Consider the following 16,351-nt stretch of genomic DNA (forward strand, 5'->3'; position numbering starts at 1 on the left):
TGTAAAAAATTGAAAAACTTATCAAAAAAATTTACAAGAAATGTAAAGAAAGATTTTAAAATATATTATTAAAATATTTGAGGATAAATGCCTTAGCATAAAATTATAAATTCATATGAAAATTAGAGAATTAGTTCAATTCTAGTAACGAGCGTGGACGCCTCGCATTGCACGTCTTGGTTATAAGTGCCGAGTAGACAATTTACAAAAATGTGATTAATACAAAAAATGATAATATCTTAAAGCCAAAAATAAACTTAAACAAAAGTGAATTTATAAAAGATTGATTACACACTTATAAAGATACACATTTTTAGAGCCAACCGAAAAACTTAAGATAGTGCTTGAAAAATGAAGTTGCGGATACTAATATTGTTTGCAGTGATTGCTTTCACAAGTGGTCGCAAAGTACCAATTCGGGAAATGCAAGACTATAACATTACAGACTTTAACGAAACTCCAGAGTCGAGAGAAAGCAAAGAAGAGCAAATTGAGCCATTAAGAAGAAAGTATTATTGGGGTCAATTTCCAATGGAAACTGAACCTCCTGAACCTCCTGTACTAATAACTGAAAATAATCATAAAAAGAATACTTCGTCATTGTTTTGTGAACCCAAAGAATTTCGACATAATTACCTTATGAGAGGCGGTAGAGTACAAGAAATGTCGAATACTTGGAAGCGCGGTAAAATTGGAGAAGCAGTCACCTTACATGATTTATGTCTGAAAGAGAACGGCATGCCCCTCACACTAAAATGTTTATACAATAATAATACAGATATTGCAGAATGGGATAGTCATGTGAACTGGGATTCAAGCAGTGCGTGTCTGCGAAATACAAATGAAAAAATCATAAGCACGGAACTAAATACTTTGCATAATGAAATCTTGGAAAATAAACGCTTACATAAAGGAAAAGTCGGCCGGAAAGAGGTTACTGAAAATGTCAATATATTGCTAGAGCAACCGGGTTACAAAATATTACCAGCTGATGTGCATTTCACAAATAAAATACTGCAGGCAGTATCAGCAGAAGGAGCCGATGCTGAGTTAACTGATGACGTGATCAGCATATGCAATACCATCATGACGAAAGATCCAAGTATACTACGTCAAACTGCTAAATTAAACTCTACTAATGAGCTATTGGAAACTTTTGAAAGGTATATGGATAGCGTGTCCTCAGAACTTGTACCAACTAGTCGTTGTGGTATAGTAGTAACAAACAAAACAGCCACAAACATCGCTCATCATGTGGAGACTATTGATCGAGCACGTATTGGTGTGCTTGCGAAAATCTCAACGAATATCAGTGTTATACACATAAACCCCGATTGTGCCAATATTTCGGGTGTGGCCATTTATGATTATAGCACCTCAGTGCACCCAAATGTGCAGCCAACCATTCTAATGCATACCACTATCGGAAAATTTCGTTTTCGATTTGTCTATTTGAATGAATCAGCAAATGAATTGATGAATGAGACCGGACTACAGGTGGCAACATTTGTGCCCTTATCGCTCTGGGAATATTTACGTACAAATATCGTGCAACCAAATAAGCCAGCCACAATAGTATTGAAGATATATACGAATGATTCACTTTTTGTGGAACAAAGTGAAGTGCAGACACAAAAGCCATTCAGTAAAATATTGTCTATCTCCATTCCGGGTTATTCAGGTAACTTTAGTCTAGTTTCTCTCTAAATCATTCAATATCAATTTCCCCAATTTTATTAGGCACCCTTCCGGAACACCTTTCGTTTATTTTACGTAATGAAAATTATGGTACTGCTACTAGCTCAAACATAAGCTCCAATTGTGGTTACTGGAATTATTCAACTTGGGTTAGTCAAGGTATTGTGAATCAAACGCAGGATAAAGCTGTTATTTTGTGTGAAACCGATAATCTAGCTTGTTTTTCATTTTTGCTTGGTGGCAACTATAGGCAACATGACTTTAATGGCAGAGTGCTTATTTCTGCTGCTAATCAGCATGCTTTGGACTTAATATCATTGTTAGGCTGTACATTATCATTACTAGGCTTATTGGGTATTTGGGTTACTGCAGCGCTTTTTAAAAAGTGGCGTAAATTGGCTTCAACCAAAGTCTTGCTTAATTTGTGTGCTGCTTTAACTCTTCAAATGGTGCTTTTCATCTTTGTGAATACTGATGACATGGCTGAAGAATTGACCAAGAAGAGAAGCTACGCTAATTGTAAAGCAATCGGTGCTTTGATGCAATACTCAATTTTGGTATTGTTTTCATGGATGTTAATAATTGCTTTTCTGCAATTTCAACGTTACGTTACGGTGATTGGCATCGAACGTCCTCGCCATTATATTTTAAAATCAGCACTTGCTGCCTGGGGTTTGCCACTTATTCCCACACTTTTAGTCTTATGCATTGATCCACATTCGTATGAACCAACAGAGTATCAACTGCAAAAGCACAGGGCTGCATGTTATCCATCTGGACATGGCCTGCACTTTGGCGTTATACTACCTATTTCTTTGATTGTCTTGACGAATTTAATTATTTTCATTTATATTTGCTATAGCATTTCACACTCATTTAATCAAACGTTACAGCGACAGGAACGTAAAATGGTCATGAGAAAAATACGTCTATCCGTTTTACTCTTCTTTCTACTAGGACTCTCATGGATATTTGGGATATTAACATTCATGAAAGCTGGCATTGTGTTTTCTTATCTCTTCTGTTTGACAGCAACAACTCAAGGCTTCGTTCTATTTATTTATTTTATTTTATTGGATGAAGTGTCCAGAATTGCCTGGTTCAATCTGATGTTCAGGAATAGAAAATCGAAAAATGTTTTGAAATCGAATGAATTGCAGTTAAATAACATAAATACCACCGGTACAACGAGTTAGAAGCGACAGAAATGAGCGAATTGGTACTCAATACAATTCTAAACACAATTTAGATTTCCTTTTATACTCATATTTAATAATATATAATATTTCTCTCTAATATAAAAGAATTATTTAAAAAGATTACAATATCTTGTGCAATTTTTTCAACTACGCTGTATATTAATCTCGGGATATCTGGCTTTGTAATTAGAAGTTTTTACATGATAACCACTTACAATAATTAAATGTGTCTCTGTTTAGTTGTGTGGTGTTTCGGAAAACTGCTCTGAATAAAATACTAGAATTTTAATACAACTGACAAAATAAAGCATATATATTCTCAAGTCAAGAAGTTTCTTTCACTGTACAAAATCCAACGATTCGAACGATTACGCATTACAGGCGATAACTTAACAATATATATCGATTGTACATAGTTTCTGAATGTTAGGTATTTCAGTGCTACTACAGATTTTAATATTTAGTTAATAACATGTAGTAAACATGTACCGCGATTTCGATTTCCTGAGTGAATATTTCCTATTCATTTCTCACATTTACTACTAGAGTGGATATAAACTTAAAAAAAACAAAACAAAGTGCTAAAAATGCTTTGTTCGCTGATATCACCGGGCAAATCGAGAAATAAGCTAATTAAGAATGTGACAATAGCTTTTCGGTAAAGGCGTCTTCCGCAATCAACATTCATTTATTATTTTATTTATATGTAAAAGGCTATTGTAATCATTATTCTTTTTAACAATATCTTACATTTTATTACTGTAAGAATAATATTCTAATGTTTTTAGACTCTTTCAAATCTAGTCTGAAGGTTGATGTTACGATGGCGGCAAAGTTGAGTTTGATATAAGCCAAGCCTAATTTAGTTTGGCGTAAGTTAAGTAGATTAAGTACTTCACCTATCCATTTCACTTTATTGTTCTTGACCAGTTCAATGATTGCTTTTAGTTCTTAGAAATAGTGCACATAATAAACCACACTTTTCAGCCACGTGTCCAAATTATTACGCATGGGTTTGGTGGCAATAAAATGTTTGGATGTGCGTCTAGATAGGTCAAACGGCGAGAAAAACACTATGAAATATAATTATTTATGGTAAAGTGACTTAGAATGAAATATTTAGACGTTCATCTTTCAAGAAACAGATTCTGTTATTGAAATTAAGTCATGAACTATTAAGAATTTTAATGGATATATTTAAATATTCTATGGAGACTGTGTGCCAGTCAAGTTGTATGCAGCATGTACAACATCTATAGTGCTCCAATAACAGATATTATATAGGCAATGGCAGCTGTCAGCACTAGTAACACTTTTTTAATCTTACACGTACAATTCTACAGTCACTTTTAGAACAACTTTGTTCTAAGTATACACAATAATTTACCATTTGTCCAAAAGAACATCAAACTGTCGTTGACAACGTATGCTGTGACAACCGTTAACACATTTAATAAAAATGCTTAAAACCCGATTTCAGACTACTCTGCGATATTTTCTAGCGTTCCAAAATCGAAATTAACGACAAGTCATTACTCAACATCTGTTATTTCACCCACATACATCTATATACTTCAATACATTTTTGATGCAATTGAGGTACGCATGGCTGACAAAGTTTTTCCTGTTTTCTAATAAAATGGTAACACCTCTAGCGGCAAATATCATCTAAGACTATTCAGATGTTAACTTTTTGTTAAAAGTAAGAATATTTTGAATTGAAACACAGAAAAACCAATACAAAATCCTTTTAGTGTTGTAAATCGGAAATATAAAAGCTAACAAGAACTTAACAAAGCTTTTATGAAGCTTTAACCTAACGTTTTAATCTTAACGTTTTCATAAGTACAAATTGTAATATCAAAGACCGTAATATTGCAATATGAAACCGTAATGTTATAAAAACGCCAAGACCGTAATTTTTTGGTGAGTTTTTTAAAGACCGTATTATTAGAAAAAGTCAAATGCAATGTTATTATGAGCACGTATTATTATGAAGTCACCAAAGACCGTATTAATACAAAAACGTTAAAGTTCGTTTAAAAGCTGTAAAAAGCTTTAATTTTTGAGCGTTTTAAGTTAGAATATTTTTGTCAACTAAACGGTGAAGACTGAAAATATGATTACAGTAGTTGGTAGTACTAGAATAATTCCACTTGAACTGATTTCAGTTATTTTAAAACAGTAGAAATATATTATAAAAAATAAATAAAATTTAAATTAGAAATCCATTTATTTTACATTACACTTATTTTAACAAAAGTGATATAATATGGATGAATGGAATATACGTACATATCTAAACATATAAACACATTTAATACAGAAAGTTATTCATTTATTATCGTTTACTTATATGCAATCATGCAAGTTAAAACCCTAAAATAATATAACGGCACTGCGCCACTGTTTTACATTTTTGTATCTTCAGAGTACTTAGATATTGCGCATTAAAATAATTCACGACAATAGCAACATTGTTGCAAAATGTTTTCTTTAGGAACTGCAAGTATCTTGCAGAAACCATATCAAGTATCATTTTAAATGCCTGATCGATCAGATGTACAAATACTATTGGGTATTAATCTCGCCATCCGGCTACTGACGCCAAAGCTAAAGACGCTTTAGAAAATAGAAGCTCCAATCCAATCAAGAATGGAGATAAATAAGCTTCTAGAAAATTCTTAAGAATTTTAGATGCTGGAATCCAATTGGTCAAAATCCAATTTTACAATTTCTGGAATGACTTTAGTCATTCTCCATAAAACTCAAAAGAGTCAGTCTTTAGCGATCATTAAAAGAAACTAGTTAAAACTTTTATCACTCGGAATAAGTTTGTAACATTTGCTATTATATATTAAATAAAATTATGATTTTTTAAAAATAAAAATAATATAACAAAAATTTTAATTTGCTTGATTGGTTATTTGTACATATTATTATGAATTATGTGGTTTAACATCCATCCATTGTTTCCCCCTCCATTAAGGGCTCCAAATTTATTGGCTTTCTTAGTGAGTGTCTCAACACGTAATATTTTCCTTGAATACCTTAATTTGCGATTATTTGATTAATTTGAGGCAATTATATACAAAAACACTTCTTGTTTATAGGACTTGGCTATGAGATTCGAAGATGATTTGACACCAGCATTTGAAATAAAGATGACAACATAAAATACCTAGGAATTACGATTGATAAGCGGTTTACTTGGCACAAGCACATACAAGACAAAAGAAATAGCTGCGCAAAAATACTGCAATGCTTTCAACCAGTTTTCAAACACAACAGCCACTTTATGGGTATGTCGCGTATAGCAAAACTGCCAACTCTATTATCCAGAAGTTAAAAGTTGTTCGAAATCAAGCTCTTCAAAGATTCTTCAAAGTGTCATGGCACATCCGCACGAATGACATGCTAACAGACCTTTAGATCCGGCCAAAGAATACATAACGAACAGAGCCCTGAAGCTATATGCGAAAACCGACAGGCTCTGCCCAACTTATCACTGTCTTATCTAAGAGTGATCACTAACTGCACGGAGCCGAACACTGATCTTAGATCAGTCATTGAATAATCACGAAGCTTATGAGAAGTACACAAATTAGTCAGCAAGATGAAAATATATATAATTTCTTATAATTGTCTATTGCATTTATAAAAAGCAATATAACAAACCCTAATATTCATAGTTAGTTGTGGTGGAGGGAGGAGAAGTCCTCCTCAATTAACTAAAACAGCCGTTTTGAATCCACAAAAATCTCGTAATAGCAGATAGTAGAGCTAAGGTCAAACTAGAACCAGCCTTAGACATTTACAAAAGCAAGAATCTGTCCAATGCTAATGCTACAGATAACGCTAGTTGTGGTGGAGGGAGGAGAAGTCCTCCTCAATTAGCTAAAACAGCCGTTTTGAATCCACAAAAATCTCGTAAAAGTAGGTAGTAGAGCTAAGGTCAAACTAGAACCAGCCTTAGACATTTACAAAAGCAAGAATCTGTCCAATGCTAATGCTACAGATAACGCCGAGTGATTTGAAGCATGAGGCCCTCGTAAAATTGAAGCTAGTTCTGGACAGATTTGGACATAGACACATTAGGTGCTCTAGTGTCCTTTCTTCGAAAACTGATAGACATGCACTCAATATTCATACAATTCGAAACTAAAAAAAATTTTACAAATTATGTGATGTGAAAGGAATTATCAAATTGAATTGTGAAAATAAACATAAAGAAAAAAAATAATAATAAAATACAGTAATAATTGATTTTTATTTTTGATAGTGGTTAAGTTTAGCTCTTGAGATCTAAAAAAATATTCACTAAAAATTAAACCCAAAAAATACTACTCGGAACCACTAATAATGAGGATTTGAAAATATTTTGATGCTCATCAAAATACTCGATTAATTATTAAAAAAATTTGAAAAAAATTAAAAACTACATTTGATTCAATACTTTTCATCTCTTTTCTATAATATAAAATCATTTTTCCATCATTTTTAATTTTATATAAATTTCATTAAATTAAATTTAATTGATATGAATCACACTTGCTCCAAATCGTATGTATAATGCAATCATTTTGACAAAATTAACATTCAGTATTGACATATACCTATACTATAAATATTGTTTTATCTGGATGCTTTATCAAGTTCTTTACGAATGTTATCCGATTCTTGACTTTATCCACTGTGATTCACAAAGAATTTCTTTGCAAAATGAGTAGTTAACAATCTAAAAAAAAAAATCTATTAACATGTCCTGGATTCATAATAAATTTCTTTTTAAAGTTCGTTCAAATTGACTAATTAAGAATGTAAGAAAAAAAAATATCTATTAACATAACAACAGACAAACTGTTAAATAAACCATTATTTATATAAAAACATATAAATACAAATAAATAGATAAACTTAGTGACAGAAAGGTAAATCATCATTCTGCTTAACAGTAACAGTATCGTCACTTTCTGTACAATGTACTCCTAAGGTAGATAGAGTGTCCTGTGATGTATTTAAAATATCTTGTCAAACTTACTATACCTTTGTATGTCATAGTGTGAATAATGTAAAAATAATTTAGAATTGTAAAATAAATCGCAATGTTTCAAATCCATATCCTGTACATATAAAAAAAAAGATATCATCTAACTTAGATATGTCACCACTTATACCACAGTTTGAATCCAAAGTTTAAGTACTAACAAACCACAAATGTCTCTTGATAATCCCTTGAGTGTGTAACAAAAGTTTTTAGCTTCCGTTTAATAATCATAATGTGCTATTATCACAGTCTCACAAATCTCAGATGCGATTGTTGGAGTAGTCAATTAGAGTGAAATGATTTGGAATGAGTATACCGCGTTTTGACATACCAAACTTAATTAACAATTTGCGGATTGTCTTAATAAAATTAAAATGCTTAGGATTTGAACTTGCAGAAATTTAATTTCTATTGAGTTATAATAAATATTATTTAGTTAAACGTTTTAGAAACTTATTTATATTTTAGAAATATTGATTTTATTTATTTTAATGTTCTGTATAATTTCAATATTTTTTATAAGATTATGGTCTATACATTTCTACTTAGTTACTTACTTTCCCTTTTACTTACTTACATTTTTATTTACAGTACTTAGTAGTCTCCTTTAGTCACCCCGTTTAGTCGCATGTAGTTGTTAACTGGTAATACCGAATCCATCTATCAAAGATACGGATGTCCTTTATCTCAGTTTTCACCAGCGGATATCACATTACAGACCTTTTTAACAGCAGCATTTTTGTTCATAAGTACGACGTGAATAAGGCAAGGGAGCCAATATTGCAGTGTAACCCATACAGCTCATCGATATTGGGTAGCAATAGGTACAGTATTATAAAAATTTCATTAATTTTTGATTTCAAATTAGTTTCTTGCTTTCAGTATTAGCAGTATTAGAATGTGACATCTAGTGCGATAGAAAGTGATTCCTGCGACTCTGTCTTCAGAAGAAGGAAACATTAGAACGTGTTCTATGTTCTTACCAAGTCAAGTAAGAACGTAGACTTGACTACCTTGAAAGAGGGATCTTAACCCCAATTTGTATAATTAAGCCCACAGCAGTTACGAGATTTATAAATAATCTGTAATTGTTTTTGTTGGGCTTTAAGGCGCACAATAGATCTTTTAGGTCGGGGTGCATTCATAGCCTATTATTTAATAATAATGATTTATTTTATTTTTAATGATTATAAGATATTTGTGAAAGTTCTTAACAATATTTCTAGAACAATATATTTGTAAAATAAAATTTACAATTAAAATTTTAATTTGAAAATTAAATCTGGTTGTAATTTATTCGTTGTTGTGCTGATAGCAAAGAAAATAAAATATTATATTAATAATCTTAAATTTTTGTATTATAGAGAATTATAGTAAATTATGTATTTCGACTACAGCTATGAAATTCAAATTCATCTTCAAAGTCATTTCACGAATGGCTGGGGGCTATTTCGTCATTACTTTCGCTGCAATTACCAATAAAAATAAGTAATCAATTTCGTTTGATGTTCTGTCTGCGTAATTTGTCATACTTTTATGTATATTTTATAGCTGATATACAATCCTTTGAAGATATAGTTTTATTTAATAAAAATAAATGAATTATTTTAATTTTTATAAAATACATATTTGTGTTTGAACAAAAAATGCAGTATAATTTTCTCATCGCAAATACTAAGACAAAATATTCAAAACTGGGAAAAAAATTATTTTAGCTGTAAATTTTTACTATACGGTTAGTTAAAAAGTAAATTCTTTTATCATTAACAGACATCTTTGGGATTCTTAATTTCTTTTATAATCAATTTCCCAACTAAGCCACATAATTATTATATATACAAATATATTTTTTTTCTTTGTGAATGTTTTATGCACTTTCAAACCGTCCATCGTCGGAATTGTGTGCCCGACTCCGTAACATTATTATATAGTAAACTGTCTAAAACCCCCTATATTCGTGGAGATTTATTCCCCCACTCCCGCTTTCCATCCCAACACAGATTTGTATTACTTCAGGAAGGAGCTAGGCACTTCAAACCATGCACTTTTGCTTTTCAATTTATGTCCAGACCTCACTTTTTTATCGATTTTTTTGTAATTGAGCTCTATCTGTTAGCCTATTTTTTGCTCCGCTTTGAAGACTTAAAAAACATATGACTCTATGGATTGTCAGTTCTCTGGTTTCGCTCCCATCTTTTCCACTATATTCTCGGAATTTATTCATCCAATCCGAACTTTCACATCTACTCTAAATGTTTGTCACCTGCTACAATAAAAGAAGGTATGCTCAGCATCATTACAGTGTCCGTCGCTATAAATACAGCTTTTAAGGTAGATCTAAGTTCTTCACGCGGTACAGGTATTTGCAACAGTATCCATGTCCGATCAGCGTAAGTAAGAGAGAGAGAGAGTTAGTAATTTGAGTGTCGCAATTTCCGTTTAAGTCAGCTGATTATATTATCCATATCAATCTAACTGTCCTTCTATATTTCGTGCTATTGCTTTATTTTTCTTGCCACATTGAAGGGTGATATGTTAAGGTTTGCTAGTGAAAAACTTCGATTTATTGTAAGTAGTTGTTTTTGATTGCTGACCTTTCAAATATGAAAGGTAAAAAGCGGTATTTTCGGTATATTTTGATTCTTAACTATCTCAAAGGTATAATTGATGTTGAATCTAAAAAAAAAGTATCCGATGTACATATATAAAGAAAACTTGTTGATATATCCGCCAATTTTTGTTGTGATACTGATTTTGTCTGGACGTTTCGTTGAGTTTTGTCAACATCCTCAAAAATATCTAAAGCATTTTCATTAATTTAAAATTTATTTTAATAAAAATGTGAAAATTCTATTTCTATTAAATTAAAAATATTATTATTTAATATTTCATGAATTATTCGACTGCATATTACAATCAAAATGAATAAACTAAAATGGATATAATTTAATATTTTGTTCTCAACTTCCATTAAAATTTACATAAACAAAATTCATGTGATTGTAAACAATAAAATCTAAGGTACGGTTAAGGTCTGTTAGACTTAGCTTATTGAAATCTATATGTAGTGCTATTGACTTAACACTGTTGTTAACATTAAATATACAAATCATAATTTTTTTCTCTTTCATATTTATCATATTTTTACTTCTTGGCTAAAATGTTAAATTCAGACCACGTAATTTTTATTCATTGACCCTTTTCGGGATAGATCACATGAATATTATTATTTTATTGCTTTTGCTTGAATGAATATGTTAAAATGTTATCATAAATGTTTTACTTTTAGAAATTACTAAAAACTATTTTTTGAAATATTTTTGAAATAACATAATATTTAAACACTTGAATAGTTTAATATTATTAAAATACTATAAATGCTATTGATAGATGCTATACAATTGATACTAACACAAGTTCTTTAGCTGTTATTTAAAATAACAGCATATTTAGATCTGAAGTCTTAACTTGGAACTGTTTGAGCAAAGGTAATGTATTTGGGCTGAGATGAGATTCCTTTAGTGGAAATTTTTTAAAAATGTTTAATTTTTCAGTAGTAGAAAATATTAATTAAATATACTCTTTGTTAAAATATACAATAAACAACAACAAACTGTAAGCAACAAGTGCTTTTAAAACAGAAAGCTTTTCAATACATTCTCTTCCGCTGTTACCGCTACATAAGTTTTTAACAGTCGTCTGTTAAAATCATAAAATTCTGTTATTTCGTTATTTAATGTTTAACAAATGATATTTTACATATTTTTAAGGCATTAACTAGTATTTTTATTATTTTTATATGCAAAATGAAAAGATCTGCTATAAGTCCTCCATAAATACTTATTCCACATTATATTCACTTTATTTGAGTTATATTTAAGTTTTTATTTTACTGCTTTGTTTTTATCATATATATCATTATATATATATATATATATCATTAAAAAAAATCATAACTAATATTTGGATGTACTAAATAATTTGAATAAATAAAATCCGAAAACTTTTAACACAACATCTTTCGTAATTGTTATTGTCGATTATATAGACTATATTTGGTCCATGGACTTCTGATTATAAAATAAAATTCAACCAAAAAGCATTTACATATTAAAGTTGGCTATAAACAATTATTTTGATAGGCAAGTAATTGCAATCAACGTACCATCACGAAGCAAAATTTACGTAAAGCTTATCAAATACGCCACATGATGATTATGTGAATCAGTTGGTCAAACAAGTTCTGAACATGTTAAAATATTTATTTAAATTGAAGCAAAATAATCGCTTAATATTTTAAAGGATTCTTCTGAATTTAACGAAATTATTAAAAACCAAAAATAACTTTCGTTTTTAACAATATCTTAACTTACAAATTAAATGAATTTAATTCCTGAGGTATATGTTTGCAGAGCCTATATACATACGTGCAATGATAATTAACTTTAAATTTATTGAAACGCAAAATGAACGAATATATCTGACAATTAAGCCATATACTTTTTAAGAAAATGAATGGTAGACAAAAAAATGAAGCTCTAAGTCGACAATACAATTATTGAAGTAATTCTACCAAACGGACTAGAAAGTTGATCAGGAAATAACAAAGAGCCTAGCAAAGTAACAGACGCAATAGTTAAATATCTTAATAGAACTGTGCAAAAAATTTTTTATTGTAAAAGGCATAATACAATAAAAAACACTCATAAAACATAAGAGAAAACTACGATATGTTTCTAATCAATATAAAGTCAAATGGTACCATTCAAACTGCCGAGGACAGAAGAACTATTGAGTGAAGAAGCGTAACATTTGAAGAAAAATTTTCAAGAGCAGGTAAACTGAAAAAAAAACGATACGCAAAATAGAAAAAAATAATCACACCCATCAAGAATAGAGGACGCAGAACCTATTCCCACCTGCAATGATAGTACAGGGATTAATGAAGTAGAAGAAAAATAAGATAACCAAGTACCAAGTAACCAAGTATTTAGCATATAAGTTTTATTATGAAGCAAAGAGTTATCCTTCTTGTAGAATTGATTTAGAAGCAGCCATTTTGAAGGAAGATTCAGTTAGAAATCGCTAAACATGAAAATCCTGTAATAACTTATTATAAAAACATCAGCTGTGGTAAATACATTTTGATCAAATTATCTTCACATTATTTAACTTGGTGCTTATGTGATAAAACAAAATTACCCCATCTGGGAGAGCGAAAATCCAGAAGTAATTGTTGCAAAACCATTGTATTCACAAAAGTTACTTTATGTCGCTGTGTAATAATTGGTCTATAGGTGTGATAGGCTCGAATTTTATTGAAACTGTTGCAAGAGAAAGAGAAATCATCAATCACTACAGAAGTCAGCAGTTACCTTAAGTGATGATTTGCTGTGAAAGCTTCGTGCTCTCATATATAGGAAGTTATACATTGTGACCGAAAAGTTTTCGGGAAATTTTAAATAAAACGCAAAATTCTTAACCTTCATCAATATTTATTTTATCTCCTTCAAAATATGCTCCATTAGAAGCGATACACAATGCCAACGTTTCTTCCAATCATCAAAACATTTTTTATAGGCGCTTTCCGGTATGGCTTTGAGTTCCCTCTGCGAATTCTGTTTTACGTCTTCTATGGATTCAAAACGCGTTCCTCTGAGTGGTAATTTGAGGTTGGGAAACAGGAAAAAGTCACACGGTGCAAGATCAGGTGAATACGGTGGCTGTTCGATGGTATTTATTGAATGTTTGGCCTTAAAATCGTTGATAATGTTGAACAAATTGAGGTGAATCGGAACAAGCCGGGCGTTGACACGTCGCATACACAAATTGTCCACCAAAATCAAACGAGCCATCTCACGACCGATGCCTAGCTCTCGTGCTATCTCTCTAACACTCACATGAGGATTTTTGAACACGATTTCCTTTGCCTTTTCAATGTTTTCGTCGGTGGTAGAGGTCGAAGGTCGTCCAGAACGCGGCATGTCTTCGACGGTCGTACGACAGTCCTGAAAGGCTTTGTACCACTCATAAACTTGAGTTTTCGATAAAACTGATTCCCCATAAGCCTTTTGTAGCATTCGCAACGATTCTGCACACGAAATTTCGTTCGAAAAACAAAATTTGATGCAAACTCTTTGTTCAATATTTTTTTCCATTGTTTTTTTCGCAACGCACTACTGAGGTGAACTGGTTTCAACAGCTGCCGTAAACGAACTGTCTGACAGATCGCGCTCATTTTTGGCATAGTAATTAAGGAAGTGCTGCCAAACTACATAAACTTAAAATATCGAAAAATATACAGCGCGCGAATTTTAAATGAGAATTTCCGAAAACCTTTCGGTCACAATGTATATGTTTGGATATAACTTCCTCCTAGACGGAAAGCAAAGCATATCTTATATCTTAACTAGTTTTTGGATTACACTACCCGTAAAAGTTCTAATTGATTGAAAGTGAATGAATACCGTCATTCCACCTGCGTATATTTCGTTTCAACATCAGCCACTTAGATATTCTCTCTAAGGAGTCAATCTCTATGGGTAAATACTAGATTTAACCTAGTAGATATGTGCTTCGAACAGAAGAATCCCAGGTTTTTTGTTATTTTTGGCATTTTGGTGACGTAAATTGGCCACCAAGATCATGCGATTAGTCACTCTTGAACTTTTGTTTGTATGGATAGTTTTCAAACTTTTGACGCTTTCAAAATGAAAATTAACTACCATCTAGTTATAGTTATAGTATAGCCGAGCTATTGTTAGCTGTGCATAGAAGAGTCATTGCAAATTATTTCGAAAGGATACAGTACTGTAAGAAATTTCGAAAAAGACATGCGTATGATTTGTACTTTATACTTAGTAGCAAGATAGAAACAATATACTACAACACATAATCCAGCGAATTCTCAATTTTTTCAGTGTTTTACTTATGTTTAGATAATTCCGTGCTTATGGATAATTATGTATAAAGCTTGTTTTAGAGAATTGTTATGAGAGAAGAATGATAAGCCTTGATTAAAGAAAATGTGCTAAAACATGTGATTTCCACATTTGATGCTTCGATTCATATAAATTAATTATTTTTGCATTAAATAGATTATTAAATATCTTATAAAAAATCCTAAGAGAAATTTCAAAATTTTAAAGCTTAAAAATAATTTTATGGTAAATAAAAGTTTTATACTTTACCATAATAACATAATACGACTGGATAATGTAGGAAAATATTTGTGCCCATGTTATTGCTTAACCTAATTCTGTTTACTACACGATACTACGCTCTGAAAGCACCACAGTACCGGAAAGGCGCATGCTCGCTGTGGATGGCTAACACTACTTGATTTGTTCTAAATAACAAAAAGTCAGCTGAGTATCCTGAGAGGCGCCATTTATTATATTGTGTACATTGTGAAATGTCCTCAGTCGTCGGTGGCTCTTCAATTCGAACAGTTCAATAGGCGGTTTTCAACGCATATTAGGCGCTCAAATCCACACGGTTCTTTTGTGTAATTATTATTTCATAGTAATTAGCCAAATTATTGCTATTGTGCAAAATAAGCGAAATTAAAATCGATCTAAAAAGTAATTCAAAAAAAAAAAATAAATAAAATAAAATGGGTGAAAAATGAAGTTGGCGTGTGTAGTGAAATTTTTAATTGCTTACTTTGCGTGTTAACTCTGCTTGCATTTAATATCACGTATACGCCTCCGGTATATAAATTCTACATTAAAAATTCTTTATCAAAACGACCGTTGGATTTATTAAATTTTTAAAGTGCAAGTCGTAGTCAATATTTTTTAAGTTTAAATAAACTCGAAATAGTATTTTTAAAAGCTTTAAAATATATATATATAACGTATATCATAACATATATCAAAATTATTGTTTATTTGTTATTATTTATTTATTAATTTATTTATTTATGTCCTTAAAATTCATTTAATAAATTTCTAAAATATTTTCTTAAAATCTAATTTTTATTATTATTGTTGTTATTATTTAAGCTAATTATAAAAAGCAATTTAAAAAAGAATATTCATAACATTTTGAGCTTAATAAATTAAAAATTATTAAAAATTAAAAATTAAATATTTTTTAATTTATTAAAAAAATATTTTATTTTATATTTGCTAATAGCTTTTATTTGAAAATATGTATTTTTTAATAAGAACAATTGAATAAATATGTTTACCATAAATAGTTTTATTGAAACATTTTTTAATTAAACATTCTGTCAACAGAAGTTATTTATTACTATTTAATAAATATAATTATTTTTAGGAAATCATTTTGAAGATAACTATAGACTATAGTTAAAATATCCGTAACAATTAAATATTTTTAAAACTAATTCAAAAACTTCTGATTTGATAAATTAAACTCGTTTAGAAATGTGTAAATAAAA

General features: G+C 30.5%; 1 protein-coding gene across 1 annotated transcript; it reads left to right on the plus strand.

The window, feature by feature from the left end:
* The first annotated feature begins 351 nt into the window (after positions 1–351).
* LOC119676611 (adhesion G-protein coupled receptor G7-like) lies at positions 352–2,894 on the plus strand. Its single transcript, XM_038087856.1, has 2 exons — positions 352–1,681; positions 1,741–2,894. Exons 1-2 carry the CDS (start codon positions 352–354, stop codon positions 2,892–2,894), a joined length of 2,484 nt encoding a protein of 827 aa, XP_037943784.1.
* The last annotated feature ends 13,457 nt before the right edge of the window (positions 2,895–16,351 follow it).

Source organism: Teleopsis dalmanni, chromosome 2, assembly GCF_002237135.1.
Source record: "Teleopsis dalmanni isolate 2A chromosome 2, ASM223713v2, whole genome shotgun sequence".
NCBI lineage: Eukaryota > Metazoa > Arthropoda > Insecta > Diptera > Diopsidae > Teleopsis > Teleopsis dalmanni.

Coding starts and splice junctions, on each gene's coding strand:
- LOC119676611 (XM_038087856.1), top strand. CDS start 352: ATGAAGTTGCGGATACTAATATTGTTTGCAGTGATTGCTTTCACAAGT. Junction 1,682..1,740: donor CTCCATTCCGGGTTATTCAG/GTAACTTTAGTC, acceptor CAATTTTATTAG/GCACCCTTCCGGAACACCTT.